Raw genomic sequence first — 19,780 nt, 5'->3', positions numbered from 1 at the left:
AACCAAGGGTTGTCGCATTACTTCTGGTCTGAATGACCACGCAATAAACTAATAGACTTCTGTTGTTGGCAGCTGGAGCGATTGGAGCGTGTGGCCAGATCAACGGCAGGAGTGTGAACCTGGGATACGTGCAGTCCAGCCTGCAGGCTGCTCCAGATGGCTCCATCAGTATTGTTTATCTGAATGGGGATAAGTGTAGTTTAGGACGTTACTCCACCCGGATCATCTTCCAGTGTGATGACAGTCCTGTAAGCAAGTGCATGTTTACAAGTCCAAATAGATTTTTATCCATGGCACTTTCCACAAATAAGGAACAAATTGGTGTCTCATTACCTTTTTAATTAATTTAAAAGTAATTTCATATTCTTTTGAATTTAAGTTATTAGATTTTGAAAATAATGTATATTTAAACTATAATCTAACATAAAAGTTACATTGTATCTATGTGTCCTCCAGTGTCTAAATGTTTATTGTTAAATTATTTTATTGATCAAAAATGTATTGATATTTAGCTGCTAATAGCAGAAAAAAAAATTGTTCATATAAGTATAATGTAAGTTTCTAAATAACTACAAACCAATATTTGGTCCCTAATTAGTGACAGCTAAATATGAGCAAATTCCGTAACCCCTTTAGGGTTATTGATTCTGGTGTATTTTATTTATTTTTATTTAGATTTAGGCAAATAACAGGATCACAAAAAATATAAAACTCATGTCCCCTATTTTGATAACTGGATTACAAAAATTGTACAAAACAAAGAAATAAGAAAAAATATATACTCTAACTTTTATACTCTAAACTTTGTGTTCGGTAAAATTATTATTGTGACTATTACTATTATTCTTTGAAAGAAATTAATTATTTTATTCAGCATAGATGACAACATGACAGTAATGGATATATTTTGTAATACTATAAATGTCCTTAAAAGTTATTTTGAGCTTTCTATTCCTCAAAAGTTTTTTTTATCCATCAAATTTGGTGAGCAGAAAATGCTTCTTTCAAAAACATGAAAAAAATCTACACAAATGTTGTACTCTATTTCTGGAAAGTGTCCCATGTATTTAAGAGACTGAAGGTTTTTATGATGAAGCTGTTAAAACTCATTTTTCTTACTTCTATTAACAGGGTGCTCCCATGTTTGATCGCAAAGACGGCTGTGAGTATGTTTTCATCTGGAGAACCTCAGAAGCTTGTCCAATCAAAAGAGTGCAGGGTAAGATGAACAGCCAATTCCTTCGCAGGACAGTTAAGTAATACTCTCGCTTTAACTCAATGTTTTTCCTGCTCTTTGCAGGTGAAAAGTGTAAAGTCCAGGACCCCAAGAGTGGTTATGAATACAATCTCACACCGCTGGCTGGGAAGGACTATGAAGTGAAGGGTTTGGGTTATGAGTATCACTTTGCAGTGTGCAGCCCCATTACAACCTTGGTCTGCCCTCACGGTCCCAGCAACACTGTGTCCTCCTGTCAGGTCGAGGGCCAAACACACAGGGTAGCAGGTGAGTTTATTTCTTTAGCTCAGTATCAATGCTGAGCTAGTAGGTGATTAGTAGTAGATTTTTTATTTTTTTATGTTTAACCTTTCCCATGCTCCTTTGCAGGGGTACCCAATCAAAACCTCACATTTGATGATGGGATTATCATGATCAACTACACGAATGGGGAAACGTGCCACAAGGTCTACGAGAGATCAACGGCTATTCTCTTCTCCTGCGACCACAGCAAGAATCCTGTGAGTTTCTTGCAGCCAATGAACAAGTTTATTAAAAAGTTGAATGATTTTCCTAAATTATTATTTTTTGTTCGTCAGGGTAAGCCAGAGTTCATAAAGGAGACGGCAGACTGCACATATTTGTTTGAGTGGCACACAGCTTTGGCCTGCCCTTCCTTCAAAACCACAACCTGCTCTTACAAGTAAGAGCAACTTTTGGTAACGCTTTATTTTAAGGTGGCGCAGTTACACTTTACTACATGTACGTACTATAGGAATAACAGTAAATTATTTACAAGTAACCAACCCTAAAGCAAACCCTAACCGTAACTCTATAGTAAGTGCATGTAGTTAATTAATATTACTCTGTACTTATTTGAGTAAGTACAATGTAACTACGTCACCTTAAACTAAAGTGCAACCCAACTTTCTTGCACGTATTTGCACCTAACACATAATACAACTGTCTAAATCATCTACTCTCTCTTTGACAGTGATGGCAATGGCCATTCCTACGATCTATCCTCTCTGGCCCTGCACAAATCTAATTGGATGATCGTGCCAGAAACAGCCAATCAGACGCAGCGTTACTATATCAATGTGTGCAAGTCTTTGGTGCCTCAGACCGGTGAGTGTCAGCAGCACAGCTGGAGCGTATTGACCATTCAGTATAGGTTTTATAACTGGTGTTTGTCTCAGGGTTGTGGAGCTGCCCGTCTAGCGCAGCGGCCTGTCTGAAGGACGGAGACAAGTATGTGAATCTGGGGGAGGCAGAGGCAGGACCACAGTGGGATAAAAACATACTGATTTTGAAGTACACCAATGGACAAGCCTGTCCTGACCAGAAGAGAAACCGGACCACCATCATTCGCTTCAGTTGCGACCCTGACAAAGTGGTATGTAATTATTAAGGCTTTTGAATATAATTCTGACCATGACTGTATGTGTGTGTATATATACTGTATATATATACGAAGACTTCAGATGCAAAAACTTTAATTTCACTTTTTAATGTCACCTTAATGTCAATGAAAAAGTTATTTTTAAGGTTCAGTTATTGAAAGGCCTTATTTTAAAAAAGAAGTTCACTGATAGAAGTTAATTTAAATAAAATGTCAGATGGACTTTATATATATACACAAAAAAAAAATTATACCATAAATTTATAAAGCAAGGTCGTAATTAAATTGATCAAAATGACAGTACACATTTATAATGTCACGAAAAAATTTTATTTTAAATAAATGCTGTTCTTTTGAACTGTCTATGGATTCTTACAAATATTTAAGACAACTGTTTTCAACATTGATAATAATAATAAATATTTCTTGAGCAGAAAATAAACATAGAATGGTTTCTGAAGGATCATGTGACACTGAAGACTAAGTAATGAGTAATGATGCTGAAAATTCAGCTTTGCATCACAGAAATAAGTTACATTTTAAAATATATTCAAATAGAAAAGTTATTTATTTTCACAATATTACTGTTTTTACTGTATTTTTGATCAATTTAATTATTTCAAAAACATAAAAAAATCTTACTGACCTAAATTTATAATTACTGTATATGTAAATAATAATAATTACAATTATTTCTGTGTATATATCTGTAATCCTGTTCTTGTCTGTCTCTCTGACTTGCTGTCTGTCTACAGGACTCTGAACCCACTCTGATCACGGCACTGGAGAACTGTGTGTATAACTTTGTGTGGTTCACTGCTGCAGCCTGTCCTCTCAACAGCACTGAGCATGGAGACTGTAAAGTCACTAATCCAGCTACAGGTGAGTCACCCACTTGAGCGTCAGTCACGCAGAATACACAATTACTCACATGAACACTCAGAACCAGAACAACTGAATCATCTTATCCAGACACTTCCTGTCTACTTATAACACAGTCTTCTAGGTGCATGTGTCTGTTGCATGCAAATAGCCTAAATACAGAAACTGTTTTTTTCACACATGCTCTAGCACACTGCATTTATCTTTGTCCCCTGAATCAATCTAAGATGTGTATGTACTGTGTTTGGTCTCCACAGGTCATCTCTTTGACCTTAACGGCCTCAGTCGAACAGGTGGCTATACGGTCTATGATCCCTTGGCCCATAGGAAGATGTTCAGACTGAACGTGTGTGGAGAAGTAGCAAACACTGGTTGTGCATCTGGAACAGGTATGTTTCCATTTGTCCCCTTCATTTAGTGAAAGATTATTTTTAAGTAGAACATTGGACTCTATAGGGGCTTTTACACCAGGTACGGTAGTTGGTCACCAGCGCGGTCCCCCGAGAACTTTGCGTGTTATGGGTTTCGTGATAACGAAGATGAAATGTAGACATACAAGTTAAGCGATTTGAAAAATTAAAAAGGGCGAAGAGACTAAATCTCCTACGACAACTTCCAATGCTACATATCATCAAGCAGCCTAAACAAAGACTTCACATGGTAATGTTAAAATGTGTTTTTTTTTGCTGCAGGTGTGTGCATCAAGGACAATTCGATGGTCATAAATGCCGGAAACGCCACAAGGAAACTGGTCTATAAGAATCAGGTGGTGGAGCTCACCTATGAGGATGGAGACGCGTGCGCCGCTGACCCTTCCTTCAAACACAAGAGCGTCTTTAGCTTCGTCTGCAAGTCTGAGGGAGGAGGCACGGATGAGCCCGTGCTGGTGTACTCGGACGACACCACTTGCACTCACTTCTTCTCCTGGCACACCCCTCTGGTCTGCGAACAACAGGTAACGGAAAGTCTTTTAAAACGTTCAATCTTCTGAACCTCGCTTCATTTGAACGTGCGACATATTTAGTGCATCTTTTCTGCAGGTGAAGTGCTCCGTTTGGAATGGAACCAACCATATTGACCTGAGTCCTCTGATCCATCTCACTGGTTACTACACCGCTATCGATGAAGATGTAGACAGGAAGAAGTCTCCTGACTTCTACATCAACATCTGCCAGCCCCTCAACCCCATCCCAGGGGTCAACTGTCCTCCAGGGGCCGCTGTGTGCATGGACCCTGTTAATGGAGAACCAATTGTGAGTAAACGCATGAGCAGTGATTTCCACTTTTCTTGCTTTTTTAAATAGTGTATTGTAGGAATGCACGATACCACTTTTTGTTAAACAATTCTGATATAATATTTTGATACTTACAATTTTTGTTACTCGCCAATACGAGTACCGATACCTGTATTTTCAGTGCAATTTTTTATATATATATAATTTCAATATAATAATTTAAGTCAATAATTTAATTATTTAAATTTATAAAAATATTGGGTGAAGAAAGAATATGAATCATATTAGTTGGCTTGACTCGTTTAGCAAATAGCTAATTATATTTTAAGATGAAATCAAATTAAATAACTATATTGTGATATCAAATTACATTAAAAAAAACTATATTGTGATATCAAATTACATTAAAAACAAAATTGAATTACTCATATCTTGAAATACGATTTTGGTCATATCACCCACCCCTATTCCAACCTAATTGTGTAGGTTGTGTGTTTTTTTAAATTAATTTATAAAACAATGATTTTTAAGTTTTCATTTTATTCGATTAGTTTTACTGTTATTTTAGTTTTTGCCATGGTATCGCTTCAGTATTGGTATTGCGATATTTTAGTTGGGTATCATATCGAAGTCATAATTTTTGTATCGCGACAGCACAAATGTGCGCTCGACATACTCTCGCCTCTGTGCCAGTCAACCCACTCTGCATGTTTTGCTTATCAGCTTGCGCACACCAGCTATACAGTCATAAATATTGAATTTATGCTTAATATTCTATTAATTAGACAAAATTACATCATAGACATAAAAATATAGTATTGTTAGTTTATTTAATAACCAATCTGCTACAGAAGCCGTCTCGCATGTTGCACTTTAAATGTCACAATTTAGATGAAGAAAGCTCATACTATCAGTCAAATGAATAGGAATAATGTCATGAAGTATTTTTCATTACTGATACAGAGGTACCAGGGGTTGCTATTGAATCAACCCTATTCTATAGTGACATGTTTGAATCCGATTTTAAATTCAGTCTGGGCTTTTCCTTTCTGTGCAGGACATCGGACGAATCACCTCCCCTCCTCTTTATAACACCAACACCAACGAGGTGGAGATCACCTTTACCAGCGCCACCATCTGCCCTTTTAACCGCACCGCCAACTACTCCTCCAAGATCATTTTCACCTGCCAGAAAGTGGCAGAGTTGGTAAGAGATCAACCCAAAACCTTAGTTGGAGTCATAAATTGTCCACTTAAACCGACTTGTCGTTGGTATTTGTTTCTGTTATACATGAGTGTAAGTGTTTGTTTTCCACGAACAGGGTTCTCCCCAGATGATCCGGGCACAGGACTGCATGTATGTGTTCGAGTGGGCCACTCCTGTGGTTTGCCCGGAGACCGTCACGGTGCAGGGCTGCAGACTGACCGTCTCCCAACTGCGTTACACCTTTGACCTCTCAGCGCTGTCAGTACCTGTTCAGGTAATGACAAGAGACTTTTTTCCAGAAAACAAAGACTGAACATTTTAAATAAGTATACTAACAAATCTTACAGACACCAAATTTTTGAATAGTAATGTTTATGAAAGAAGACTCTTTTGCTCACTAAGGCTGCATGTATGTGATCACAGTTATATCAGTTTTCTATTTGAATTGTAAAATGCAATTTTACAATTCAAATAGAAACAATTTGTCAAATTGTTACAATTTGTCAAAGCTGAATTCACCTTTGGCTAAGCCCCGCCCCCCTTAGTTACTGTTGCTACCTCCGACAACTTCATCTGGGCTCTGGTTTGGTATCAACATGGCTTATGCTGTGACGGCTCTTCCTGCTGAAATTTTATCAAACTTTTATAAAGCAGCAAATAAAGTGTCCGATAGAAGTAGGCAAAAGTGTCTGCAGTGTGCGTTTGAAGGCTTTATTTAAGACAAACGGTGAAACGCAAGCAACAACAAGGCATCCAAATAGAGGCAAAAGCATAACGGTCACAGTCAAAACATGACCCACCGCATATCCTAATGGAGACGGAGGCTGTGACTAACAATATCAGGAGAAACACTGTCATTCAAAGCTGGGTAGGTCTCTATTCACTTCTATAATCGTTATTATTTACAAAGCAAACGGACTACGCGAGTATAAAGTTGTATTTATTAGCAGCGTGTGCTAGCATATCAACAATTAGGGCAGAGAACCGAAATCATAACCTAACCAGCATAAAACTGTCTAACTAGTATAACTTCACAGTAAGGTTAAAAGCTAAATGTATCTTAGAGCAAAAGTGTGCTTGTTGATCCTTGAGGGGTTTCGCTGACTGTGAGGACGTCCACACAGTTTAATCCAAAGACGACACTTGTCAGTATTTAACTTCGGTTTTGGGAAGGGGAAAAAACGAACACCCCCCTCCAACCTCTCTGGGAAACGCGTATCTGTGTTACAAATGCCCCAGGCACAACGTTTAACCATATTTTTTATAAAACGACGACGTAATAGCCTGCCGAGACCAAAAATATGAGCCTCCTGCGTTGAAGTCAATGGAGCGCCGTGAAAAAGTGTCGGAGCCTCTGTGGGAGCTCGTTCTTGGCTGCGCTGTGATTGGTCAATCTACATTCTAGGGCGTGGCTTAGCCAAAGGCGAATTACACAAGTCACATGATTCTTCAGAAATCATTCTGATATGCTGATTTGGTGCTCAATAATTTTTTTTTATTAATATCAATGTTGAAGACGGGAAATTGTGATACTTTTTTTCAGAATGCTTTAATGAATAAATAGTTCAAAAGAACAGCATTAAAAAATATATAAATCTTTTGTAACATTATAAATGTCTTTACTGTCAGTCAATTTAATGCATCCTTGCTGAATGAAATTTCATCTTTTAGGTTCCTGTAAGCTCTGGCTCCTTTGCAATCACTGTGTGTGGGACTGTGGCAGACACAAAATGTAAAGACAGCGCAGTATGTCTGATCTCCACTGGCTCAGCGGCTTCATATGGGAACAGCAAAGTCATGAACCTAGACTACAAGAGGGAAGAGCAGGCTGTGATCATGCAGTATAGTGGAGGAGACACCTGTCCTCAAGGTAAGACAGACACTGAATCGCTCTAAACACCTAGTGAACTATACCACATTTTAAGGCATAATAAGGTAATAATTAACTGTGGTGCTTTGTGAGGTGCAAAGTAAATGTTTCATTGTAAAGACAATCCCAGAATGTATTGCAATCAAGCAAGCTCAAAATCTAAGATGGAAGAATCCACTTTTTCTCTAAATGATTAAAATGTGTGTTAATTGTCTTTCAGTTACAGATAAAGATGAAGTGTGCACTTTCCCCTTTAATTTCCTGGGCACGTCTTATACTGATTGCACAACTGAAGGCAGGACTGACGGAAGGAAGTGGTGTGCAACTACAAGCAACTATGACAAAGATCAGAAATGGGGCTTCTGCTCTGATGGTACGAATCCCTGGCAGCCTAAAACCTCATAAAATACATGTTCTGTACTTTTTTGGGGGGGATAAAGCAACTGGACACGCTATATTGATGTAAAAAGCGCTTTCAAGATTTGAATAAGAAATGTGTTTCTGTCTGCACTTGACTTAAGGGCTCTTTTAAGGTATTTTTGTGTGTGTATTTCACAGCACTAAGAGGGAAGCGTCAGTCGTCCATTTTGTTTACGTGTGACCCAGCGGCGGGCCGTGGCACACCCCAGCTGATGAGCGAAACCCAAGGGTGTTCTGCCACCTTCCAGTGGCGAACGAATGTGGTGTGCCCACCCAAAAAGATGGAGTGCAAGCTGGCAGGACAACACCAGACCTACGACCTGCGCACCCTCTCTTCTCTTACAGAGCCGTGGAAATTTAGCCACGGGGGAGATTCGTGAGTCTCGCACCTGTTGTTCTGTTGAATTTCATTTGACTCTCTTGCATGATGTGAATGTTCAATATATCATTGAGAATATCATTAATGGCCAATATTAGCAAAAAAAACCTTTATAAGTTAAGTCGATTTGATTAGGCCAATATTAGAAAAACATAATATCATGGCTCCCCCCATGCCAATATTTAAGATATTAAAAATCTTGTTTGTGTCTGATTTTGCATGAAGTAATCAATGATTTCTGTTAGTGGTTAATATTTTTTTAACATCTGAAAAAATCTTTTCCCGAAGCATTAACAAAAAGTGAGTCATTAATTACTCCCCCCTCATGTCGTTCCAAACCCGTAAGACCTTCGGTCATCTTTTCATTTTCATTTTTGGGTGACCTAATCCTCTAACATTAACCTTTTCCAACAATAAATAATCAAGGTATAAACATACTATTATTATTATTATCAATAATAATAATAAAAATAACAATAAGTAAAATTTAACCTAAATATACACATTTATAAATAAACAATATCCTAAAATAATTATTTATTTGATTATTTATTTTAATTGTATTGTCTGATTATGGTATAGTATCTAGAGAGTGGCTAAAAGTATATCCAATATAAAAATATTATAATAATTATACTAATTTATAAGTAAGATGGACAAAAATGCTGAATATATATACAAAATGTTTGCACAATTGTTGTTGTTTTTTCCTCAATATTATATTGACCTATAATTTTTGAAGCCATACCAGTTAAAAAAGTAAATAATTACCTAAAATTGCTACATCTGTGCATGCATTTTCTTTTTGTCCACGAACATGCATTTCTGGAGTATTCACGTTTTTGTGTGACGCTTTCAAATCAGTAGAACTTGGACTCAACTTATTTAATCTGTAACGGAACAATTGTGTACTATTGCACCTGCATCTGTTCAGTATGCATGAAAGTCACTATTGTACTGTTTGTTCCCACAGTTACTACTTCAATCTGTGCCAGGCCATCCATGGAGGCCAGCTAGGTTGCGCAGCGGAAGCCGCCGTGTGTCGCAGACGTGCCAACGGAAAGACGGAGACTCTGGGCCGTGTGCACACGCAGACCATGGAGTTAATCGGTAAGTGTTTTTAAACCTTCTCTGACATAGTTTTGGTTTGTTGGTTTCTCATCAGCATGTATTTTCTCCAGATGGAAAGATCCTGGTCAATTATTCCATGGGTGACGAGGTGTGTGGAAACAAAAAACCAGCCAGAACAATCATACAGCTGAAGTGTGGCAGCACAATGGGTCATCCAAAACGTCTATTTAAGTAAGTTATGAGAAACTTGGCGTGAATGAATTCTTAACTTGTGGTGTTGGTGTTTAAAATCTGTTAAAGTTAGCATGAATCTGACGTTGCGATAGTCTTTTCTTACCCATTGTGACGTGTATCCGAGTAAATCAGCTTTTCAAACAAGACTGGATTTTATTTTGGTAATCGAGAATAAATTACTATTGGTGGAAATTACTATAGAAGAGAAGAGATGTTGCTGCAAGAGGGAGGGTGAGTTATTTTGATTAAAGATTACGAGGGCACATGAATTAAAAAAAAAGTTTTGCACTGATAAATCATTTATAATAAATGCTGCAATAAACAATAAAGAATTGACCATTTTAATTCCATGCTGACTTTAATGACATCAACTTCACTTAAAAAAACATACATACATATTTATAAAGGTACTTTACCACAGTACTTCTCAGGCAGGTAAATACATTTGAAATAAGATTCATATTATGAACTAGCCTGGGTTTCCCCAGACTGCCTTTGCGCAGCGCGATTTTATTCTCGCTGAAAGGCAGTCTGGAAACCATGGACCTGATTTTCGCCTCGTTTAGGGAACCAATCACAGAACGGGGAGGGAGCAGCAAGACTATGACGACATCTTTTCGACACAACTAAGCAGTTTGTTTATATCTATGGAGTCAACATGGCAGCAGACGCGAAGCTACCTTTTGATGCAGCCTTAGATATTGTTCTAAGTAGTTTAGATCGCAATTTTATTTAGAAAAAAGAGCAGCGTTTGGCGTTAAACCATTTCTCTACATACGTCATCTGGTATAATGGAAACGATTGGCTATGCGCATTTGATAGACATTCTTAGCACCCAATAAACGGCGCCGGCGCATTCGTAAACCACGCCTCAAATACGAGAAAATGAACATGTGGTTCCCAGACCCAAGTCTCAACGAGAATTGGGTCTGGCGTTAGCCAGGCTAATTATGAACATAATATGAAAAAAAATTTTTTTAAATAAGATTCATATTTTTGCCTTTGTGTGTTTTAGGGAGGATACAACTGCATGTGAGTTCTGGGTGGAGTGGGAGACTCGATCCGCATGTGCTGTAAAGCAGGAGGAAGTCGAGATGGTCAACGGAACCATCAAAATCCCAGAGACAGGAGCCATGTTCAGCCTGGGAGCGCTTTATCACCAGTGAGTATCTCTCACTCTCTCTCAATTCTCCCGCTTTAATACAGAGCCTACAACTACATCTAGTTATGTGCATGAGATAAACAGTGTTTTATCTGTCCCCAGTTTCCACAACGCCACAGGAGACATTCGTTCCAATGGAGATCGCTATATCTACCACATCCAGCTATCGGGCATCACCGATAGCTCCATTTCCAATTGCCTGGGTGCCAATATCTGTCAGGTCAAGATTGAAAGCAGTTACCACCGAAAAATTGGTTCTTCCAGCAAAGCCAAGTATTATATCAAAGGTAAGAGGAATTCTATAAGGAACCATATCGGGAAATACAATGTGTTAGCAGTGCTCAAATGTTTCGGCATGTTGGGACAAATGAAAGGCAAAGTAGGGTTTATTTCCTCCTTTATTTATTTATTTATTTATTTGTTTGTTTGTTTATTTATTCGGTTTTATACACAAAATCAGAAAAATAATTTAAAAAAAATCTGTATTTTCTTTCTTTCTTTCTTTTTATTAATTTAATGTTTAATTTTTGTTTGTAACAACACCAAAACTGCAAAAATATTTTATTTAAAGGGGTCATGACATGAGAAACCAAATTTGCCTTGATCTTTTGGTATATAAGAGGTCTTTGTACCATTAAAACGTCCTGCAAGTTTCATAGCTTAAGACGTCCTCCCCATTATAAACGAATCATTTATTTAATCAAGCTCTAAATACAGCTTGTTCTGGATCCATGGTAAGAAGTGACGTCACGGTGCGAAGTGACGTACCAGCGTTTGCATATGACCGCCTCCAGCACAAGACAGCTACGCTTTAAGCGCGAGACAACTACGCTCATTTCGTATCGCTGTCGCCCTGCGCGCCTCACAAGTGGTTGATGGACAGCGATTGGGTCTGTGTACAGTAAAATTACGATGCCGCAGATGTGCTGTTCCTGGCTGTGGACAAACAACATCTCAAGTCTCATTTATTTATATAGCCCTTTCTACTACAACGTAGACCAAAGGACTGTACATCTAAAAACATACAGTAATGACAGTCAACAATTAAAAGAAACACAATACAAATACGCTTTCACACGAATTTTAAAAACATCAACTGACGGTGCAGATCTAATATCAGGGGGAAGAGCATTCCACAGTCTAGGGCCAGCGACTGAAAAAGCTCGATCCCCTTTAGTTTTAAGACGAGTTCTTGGAACAAAGAGCAATAAACAATTAAAGGACCTTTGGGATCTACCAGAGTTCATAAGCACCAAGTACTTGATATATTCCGGGGCCAACTCGTGAACAGCTTTATAGACGTATAACAAAATCTTATACTGTATCCGATATTTCACAGGGAGCCAATGAAGCCTTTTCAAAACTGGAGTAATATGCTCCCTTTTCTTAATACCAGTAAGGAGCCTCGCTGCAGCGTTTTGAACCAGCTGCAATCTTGAAATAAGAGCTTGACTAATTCCTACATATAGAGCATTACAGTAATCCAAGCGTGTGGAGATTAATGCGTGAATCACTGTTTCCAGATCAGGAACAGACAAGAAAGATTTCATTTTCGTAATAGTCCTTAACTGATAAAAACAATTTTTAACCACATTTTTAACCTGATGGTCAAACATAAGAGCAGAGTCAAAAATTACACCTAGATTTCTTATTTTAGGCTGAACGTATGTTTCCCATATACCTAGAAAATCGGTTAAACCACTGTCCGCCGCCTTCATTCAATTCAATTCAAGTTTATTTGTATAGCGCTTTTCACAATACATATTGTTTCAAAGCAGCTTTACAGAAAATGCATTTCAAAAATATACATACAAAAATACAGTTAGTTAATCATAAAATTTAGGGCATAACATATCGCCGGCGTTGGGTCGTCTCTTCACAGGCGTCGAGTCGTCTCATCACAGGCGTTGGGGCGTCTGAAGTCTCCATGAGAGGCTGGATACATAACTGGAGCTGACGAACTCTATTTGAGTTATCTCGGGACAGGCGTCCCGAGATAACAACAAAAAAGGCAGATGGGAAATAATTAGCGTAGCTGCTGTTCATAATATGAATGCATTTGATCTGATTTAACTGTAGTATAAAAGGTATGAGATGCATCATGTGAATGCTTCATCCCAAACACCATAACTTCAGACTTGCTGGCATTTAACTGCAAGCAGTTTTGCTGTAACCAACTAGTCACCTCCTTTAAACAAGCAACCAGGGATAAATTCGGGCTTGATCCTCCAGCTCCAATCGGTAAATAAATCTGAATGTCATCGGCATATAGGTGATAAAATATACCATATTTCTTGAATATTTGGCCTAGAGGCAGCAAAAACAGAGAAAAGAGAATAGGTCCCAGAATTGTGCCTTGAGGAACTCCACAATCCAGAGAAACTGACCCGGAAGAAAAATCCCCAATCCTGACAGAAATTGAACGCCCCCTTAAATATGAGGAAAACCATTTTAAAACCGTCCCTCTCAGCCCTACAACGTGTTCCAAACAATTAATAAGAATATCGTGATCAATTAAATCAAAAGCTGCACTAAGATCCAACATGATTAGCGCCCCAGTATTGCCCGAGTCTGCAATAAGTAATAGATCATTAGAGACTCGCAGCAAAGCTGATTCAGTACTGTGTCCTGCCCGAAAACCAGACTGAAAGACATCGAACACCTCGTTCCTTGCCAGAAAAGAACTTAACTGAGATAAAACTACCTTTTCTAAAATTTTTGAGATACAAGGCAGCTTTGAAATGGGCCGATAATTATTAAAGTCCAACGGGTCAAGAGTAGGCTTTTTAAGAAGGGGCTGAATAACCACCTGCTTAAAACTTAAAGGAAAAGTGCCTGTATAAAGACTGCAATTAACGATAGCAGTAATACAAGGCCCAGTATAATCGAATGTCGCAGCCAACAAATCAGAAGGCAAAACATCCCAACTAGCAGCAGGGCGTTTCAACTTACCAATAATAAGGCTAATATCCTTAATTGAAACCAAATCAAATTTATCAAACGTGCTGACATTTTTTAAAGTATCTCCTGTCAAGCCATTCCAGTCATGAAAACCAGATCTAATTGTGTTAACCTTGTCCAAAAAAACATTTAAAAACTTCTCACAACACTCAGTGGATGGTCTACCATCTTTGAATACGCTGCCGAAAGATCCAGACGTCAGGGAAAAATGGATGCACTTTATTTTTTGCGGACGTCCCAGTCACGGCAGTGTTAATTTAAGCGTTTGTTCTATACATTTTAAGGATGACTGTTTTGAGAAAAAATCCCAATATGATGCTTGGCTTTGCCAGAAAACTGTTGCTCAAAGATAAGTCCGTGCCGACTATTCTGGGCTCAACAACGACGACTCAAACTTACTGTTTATCACTGGCTAATATAAACACATTTTTATAAGAGAATCTTGAAAATATGTCGCCTTTCTAGTAGGCCTACATGTGATAGAAAATTAAAAATGTTGCCTTATCAATGCTGCATCTTCAAATATGGCCTGTGCATGCATTTTTGTCCGTGGTACACCCTATCATTTAATTGAAATTAGTTAAATAATGTTAAACTGTTAGCAAATTAAGCTATAGGATAATTATGCAACAATAATCCGTTTTCAAGTGTCTCGGGTTACAATTTTTTTATTAATTCAAAATAGTTTCACTTTCAATGTGGACACGGGCTGATCCAGTCTTCATTGTTGTGGTGATGGTTCATTTTCCTCTGATTCCGGCTCAAACATGAGGTTTTATCATTGCAAGAGCCATCGCTTCGCATGCATCACCCGCTATTAAACCGTTGCGCCGAATCCGCAAATGTTCTGGCTGGGGGCGTTAATAATTGATGCATAGGCACTGACGTTAGCCAATCATAACAGTGGGCGTTAACACTGAACTCTTAAAGGGGAAACACCCCCAAAACAGACTGTTTGAATCAGAGGATGAGAAACAGGGTGGGAAAAGGTCATAAATCACTACATTTTAAAAGTTTTTTGTAAAAAAAACTATAGTAATACTATAATTGCACCTAAGGGAACATAATAATAAAATAAATAAAAACATGTCATGACCCCTTTAAAATATGAAATAGCTTGTTTTGTTTATTTATTTTTTATTTATAAATTCTATTTGTAATATATTTTGGAAGATTTTTCTTAACTTTTTCAATATTTGGTCTTTTTTTGTAGTGTTAATATTTGGCTACAATTAGCAAATTGATCAAAAGTCCACTTTCATCACTTAGGGTGAATTTTTAAATAATATATTATTCATAATATATTTTAAGTTTACTTTGAGGGGAAAAAAGTATTAATGTTGTAACTGTTGGCATGTTGTATGTTGTCAGGTGGAAACCTTGACGTCTTGGTACCGTCTGAATCCGTATGTGGGCGAGACAAAACCAAAACCGTGTCCTCGATCATCCTGTTCCACTGCAGCCCTACAGCAGGAGAGGGTATCCCAGAATTCTTGCTGGAAACGGATGGCTGCCAGTATCTGTTTGTTTGGCACACCTCCACCGTTTGTACATTTTTGTGAGTATCACAAAGCCAGTTCTGAGACAGAGATATGTCAGCGATGGAAGTTTAAGTACGTTGGTTCTCCTATTGTTCATCCAGCTCCATGGACCCACACAGCACTGATGGAGGGGAGGAGCATGCTGGATTGTCTGGGCGGAGTCAGGCTTTAGGGGCGGTGCTTAGCCTGCTGTTGGTTGTGCTCACAATCTGCTTGCTTGTTCTCTTGCTGCACAAACGAGAAAGGAGGTAAATGCAACTTAAATTTTATGTGTACTATTATTCAGCAGGGATGCATTAAATTGATCAAAAGTGACAGTAAAGACATTTATAATGTTAGATTTTGAAATTTCTATTCATTGAAGAATCCTGGAAAAAAAATTATCAGGGTTTTCCACAAAAATATTAAGCAACACAACTGTTTTTAACATTGATAATAATATAAATTGTTTCATGAGCAGCAAATATAGCAAATACTTGAGCTGCTTAAAATGTATGTTTATATATTTATAGGCAACTTGTAATGCAGAAAGTGTCAAGCTGCTTCAAGAAAGGAAATCCAGTGTCTTACAAGTACTCCAGGGTAACGTTTTCTCATTTTCTTGTTCTTTTATCGTTTCAAAAAGAGTCCAGAAAGAGTTTGTCCTTAACTCTCCTCGTCTTTGTTCTTCTCTCTCTTTAGGTGAACACCGATGAGGATGGAGGTGAAGATGAGACGGAGTGGTTGATGGAGGAGGCCGGGACGCCCACGCGGGAGCCTCAAGAGAACGGTCACATCACCACCAAACCCGTCAGCGCAGACGCCCTGCGCTCCTTCTCCCTGGATGAACAGGACAGCGAGGACGAGGTGCTCACGGTCCCAGGGGTCCGAATGGCCCCTTCATCGTCCTCCTCCTCACGGCTGCGGTCGGCTTTGCTGAAAGCAGAGAGCGATGAGGATCTGGTGGGGCTCCTGGTGGACACACGGAGCAGAAATCAGACCAGATACAGCGATCGAAACCAGAGGAAACCCCAGCCAGACCCTGACGACAGCGACGAGGACCTACTTAAAGTCTGAGCGCATCGGGCAGCCGAACTGAACTTTTGAATGTCTCTGCCACCACGCTTTAAATGTTCAGTTGCTCCATTTTTGGTTTTCTAAAGGGAAATCTTTACGAGACCGCTTTCAGGAGCAAGTTAGTCGTTTCGTCCATTAAATTGACTTGATGCCTTCCTGACAAAAAAGGGTTTTGTCATTTGATCGTTTATTTGTTTGTATGTTCGTTTCCCATTGATTAAGATGAATTGTGTACAGCATCGTATGTGAATTCGGTCTACCACGAACTTACAGAAATGGACTATAGAATTTTTTATTGTTATTTAAAGTTTTTGGGGTACTGTTTTTTTTTTTTTTTTTTTTTTTTTTTGTTAACACCAGCTCACTGGAAAAATACACTGTTTTATGAAATGATTTTGATTGATTGTGGCAGATACAGTCAAAGACCTTTTCTAAACTATAATCTGAAGCAGTATTTCACATATCTTGAGCCATGTAGCACCGAAAGGAGATTGATTCGCTTTGTCAAGTTTCGATTTTAATCACAAAGCTTCAAATATCAAGCTTCGCGCTTGCGTTCCGCATCAGCATTAATCTAACCATAACATCCATTCGTCGTTGAGTGTTTTGTGCAATGCTTTTGCCCGCTTGTTCTGCCAAAAAAGCATGTTCTACTTATCCCACTAGAACACAGGGCGCATATAGAGGTTTAGTGGCACAGAGGAATGACAACGCATGTAAGACTGCAGCAGGCTTCCTTTAGAATTGTGATTTCTCACCGCAATCAGAAGTGCATCACGTGTGCTGTTTAGTTAAGTTATTGTTAAATTTATGTAATTATTATATTGCGTAACACTTTACAATGAGGTTGAATTCATTAACATTATTAAATATATTAGATATCATGAACTTACAGAGCCTCTAAAGTAACATGGTGATGGTAAAAAAATTTTTTAAATAGGAGTGGGAGGAAAAATTATATTCAATGTTTTTGTGTTTACTCGCAAAACTTGTGATGAAAATGATTGGAAAATAATGAGGTGGCGGGAAAACCTATATTTCTGTGGTTTTGCAAGCAAGCGCAAAGTTTCTCAGGGGAACACAATATTTTTGTAAGCGATTGCAAATATTTAGCGATTTTTAAGCTTCTCTGAGAAAGTCGAGAGAATGCAAAGCATTGAAATATAATTTTTATAATCACCATTTCGCCTTGGCTTCGTATGAACTACTAACAGTGAACAATGTTTTTTTCTCCCCAGAATGATTTAATCCACATTAATTTATAAGTATACTGTTACTTGTTATGTTCATTCATGAAACATTAACCAACGTTAATTTATACAACTTCATGTATTACAAATGTATTAATATATGTAGAAATGAACATTTAGCTAGATTAATAATTCTGTAAAAGTCTTGTTCATTGTTAGATTGTGCTATCTAATGCATTAATTAATGTTAACAAATTGAACTTCATTGTAAAAGTGTTTTTTTTTTCTTCGTTCTTTTAAATTTACGCTTTGCACAGAAGAAATCCGTGCCTATGAAAGGAGTCACATGTACAGCAAGCAGCAGAAAGCCTTCTACAAAGCACTTTTTCCGTTAGCATGAACAGTTTTGTTGCTAGTCACATTAATCGAATACAACATCCTGAACACCTGCGAATTGTATGCGTTTTATTTGCTGAATGTGTTGTTGATCAGTTTCAGCTCACCTTGTCCTGCTGACTAACTCGGTTTTAAGAATGATGCATACATTTGCATAAGTTGTGTTGCAGGGTTGCATTCTGCTGTCCGGAAATGATTTACCAAAAAACGTTCTTCTCACATGGCGATGAAACAGGACATTGGTCCTGTACGACAGCATGTGTTACAGTATTTTTCACTCTGACTCTAATAGTTTGTCTCATAGGCTTGTATTACCATCCATCAGTGTGTTCCTCTCATATATGGTTGCCAAATAAAGCCACAGCAGTTCTGTATGTCTTTCATAACTCACTGTTCCTGAGACGGTACATCAAACTGAGGTGAAGCACGACTGGCTGTCTCTTTAAGTACTTTGCACTTTGGTGGACTTTTTTTCTTCTTCTGTCCTTTAGGGCAGAAGGTGGACGGTACACTCGATAGCTATTGGTCGTCACGGGTTCTCCCTCCCTACTAAAAAAATGTGACTGCTGTATGGGAAATTGTATGGTTTAATTCTCTGAAGAACTTCAGGAGTCCTGAGATCATCTCTTTTTTTTTTCTGTTAGAAGCTTTTGCTCTTCTCAGACTGTATTTGTCATGTTATACAGCATCTTGTTTTTGGATTTAAATAGTTTATGTTGAGATATGATGGCATTATTTAAATAAAACTTATCAGCTGCTCTGCGTGCATTCTTACTAGGAGTTCTTGTGGTTCATCTCGCTACTTTAACTATTCTGAGGGCAGTCACTGATTCTCACTCCAGCAATTGAATCATCACACGGCTGTTGGTAGAATGATGGTGTCGGAGTGAATTTTGTTCAGTATAATTTGAACATTATTTATATTATGATTATAGATCTTATAAATATTTTGAACTAGCTTTTATTTTTATGTTTTCAGTTTTCATTTTTGGGTAAAATCATGGGATTTTATGTTTTTTATATTTATATTAAATATTACTATTTTTGTGTGTTTTTTTGTTGTTGTTTTTTTGTTTTGTTTTTGGTCAGCAATTTTAGTGCTTAAACTTAATTTAGCTTAATCTTATTTCAGTTAATTCCCATTACAGCATTTCTAATATTAGTTTGTTTTTCATCTAATATTGAGTAGTTGTACTGTTTATAATTTATTTCAGCTTTATTTCAATTTATATATATATATTTAGTTTTCATTTTAACTTTTGGGTTAATTTTAGTCATTTTATTGTTTTGTTTTATATATATATATATATATATAATTAATATTTTTAAATATTACTCTCTTTGTTCAGTTTTAATTTGTTCTATTTTATCATTTTCAGGTTATCAACTTTAGTGCTTAAATTTAATTTAACTTAAACCTATTTCAGTTCATTCCCATTGCAACATTTCTAATATTATATTAGTTTTTCATCTTGGTGAGTAGATCTGGTTAAATTTTATTATTTATTTATAGCTTATTTATTTCCAGTTAGTAATTTTAGTGCTTTAGCTTTTAGTT

The 19,780-nt window shown here is 37.6% G+C and overlaps 1 protein-coding gene across 1 annotated transcript in view; it reads left to right on the top strand.

Annotated features, from left to right (window-relative positions):
* igf2r (insulin-like growth factor 2 receptor) overlaps positions 1–18,995 on the top strand; it is a 43,565-nt gene extending 24,570 nt beyond the window's left edge. Inside the window, exons 24-48 of the mRNA XM_079584643.1 lie at positions 73–248; positions 1,132–1,219; positions 1,301–1,504; positions 1,607–1,737; positions 1,816–1,919; positions 2,211–2,344; positions 2,416–2,612; positions 3,374–3,500; positions 3,758–3,889; positions 4,193–4,455; positions 4,541–4,753; positions 5,793–5,942; positions 6,058–6,216; positions 7,614–7,812; positions 8,033–8,185; positions 8,371–8,608; positions 9,585–9,721; positions 9,793–9,913; positions 10,932–11,078; positions 11,181–11,365; positions 15,411–15,597; positions 15,682–15,828; positions 16,093–16,162; positions 16,262–16,957; positions 18,101–18,995. Of these exons, the coding sequence (XP_079440769.1) occupies positions 73–248; positions 1,132–1,219; positions 1,301–1,504; positions 1,607–1,737; positions 1,816–1,919; positions 2,211–2,344; positions 2,416–2,612; positions 3,374–3,500; positions 3,758–3,889; positions 4,193–4,455; positions 4,541–4,753; positions 5,793–5,942; positions 6,058–6,216; positions 7,614–7,812; positions 8,033–8,185; positions 8,371–8,608; positions 9,585–9,721; positions 9,793–9,913; positions 10,932–11,078; positions 11,181–11,365; positions 15,411–15,597; positions 15,682–15,828; positions 16,093–16,162; positions 16,262–16,636 (4,037 nt within the window). The 3' untranslated portion in view covers positions 16,637–16,957; positions 18,101–18,995. The remainder of the gene's footprint in view (positions 1–72; positions 249–1,131; positions 1,220–1,300; positions 1,505–1,606; positions 1,738–1,815; positions 1,920–2,210; positions 2,345–2,415; positions 2,613–3,373; positions 3,501–3,757; positions 3,890–4,192; positions 4,456–4,540; positions 4,754–5,792; positions 5,943–6,057; positions 6,217–7,613; positions 7,813–8,032; positions 8,186–8,370; positions 8,609–9,584; positions 9,722–9,792; positions 9,914–10,931; positions 11,079–11,180; positions 11,366–15,410; positions 15,598–15,681; positions 15,829–16,092; positions 16,163–16,261; positions 16,958–18,100) is intronic.
* The last annotated feature ends 785 nt before the right edge of the window (positions 18,996–19,780 follow it).

Source organism: Phoxinus phoxinus (genome assembly GCF_949152265.1).
Source record: "Phoxinus phoxinus genome assembly, chromosome: 16".
Classification (NCBI taxonomy): Eukaryota; Metazoa; Chordata; class Actinopteri; order Cypriniformes; family Leuciscidae; genus Phoxinus; species Phoxinus phoxinus.
Note: the sequence above shows the minus strand (reverse complement) of the source record. Positions and strands in the feature narration are given on the sequence as shown.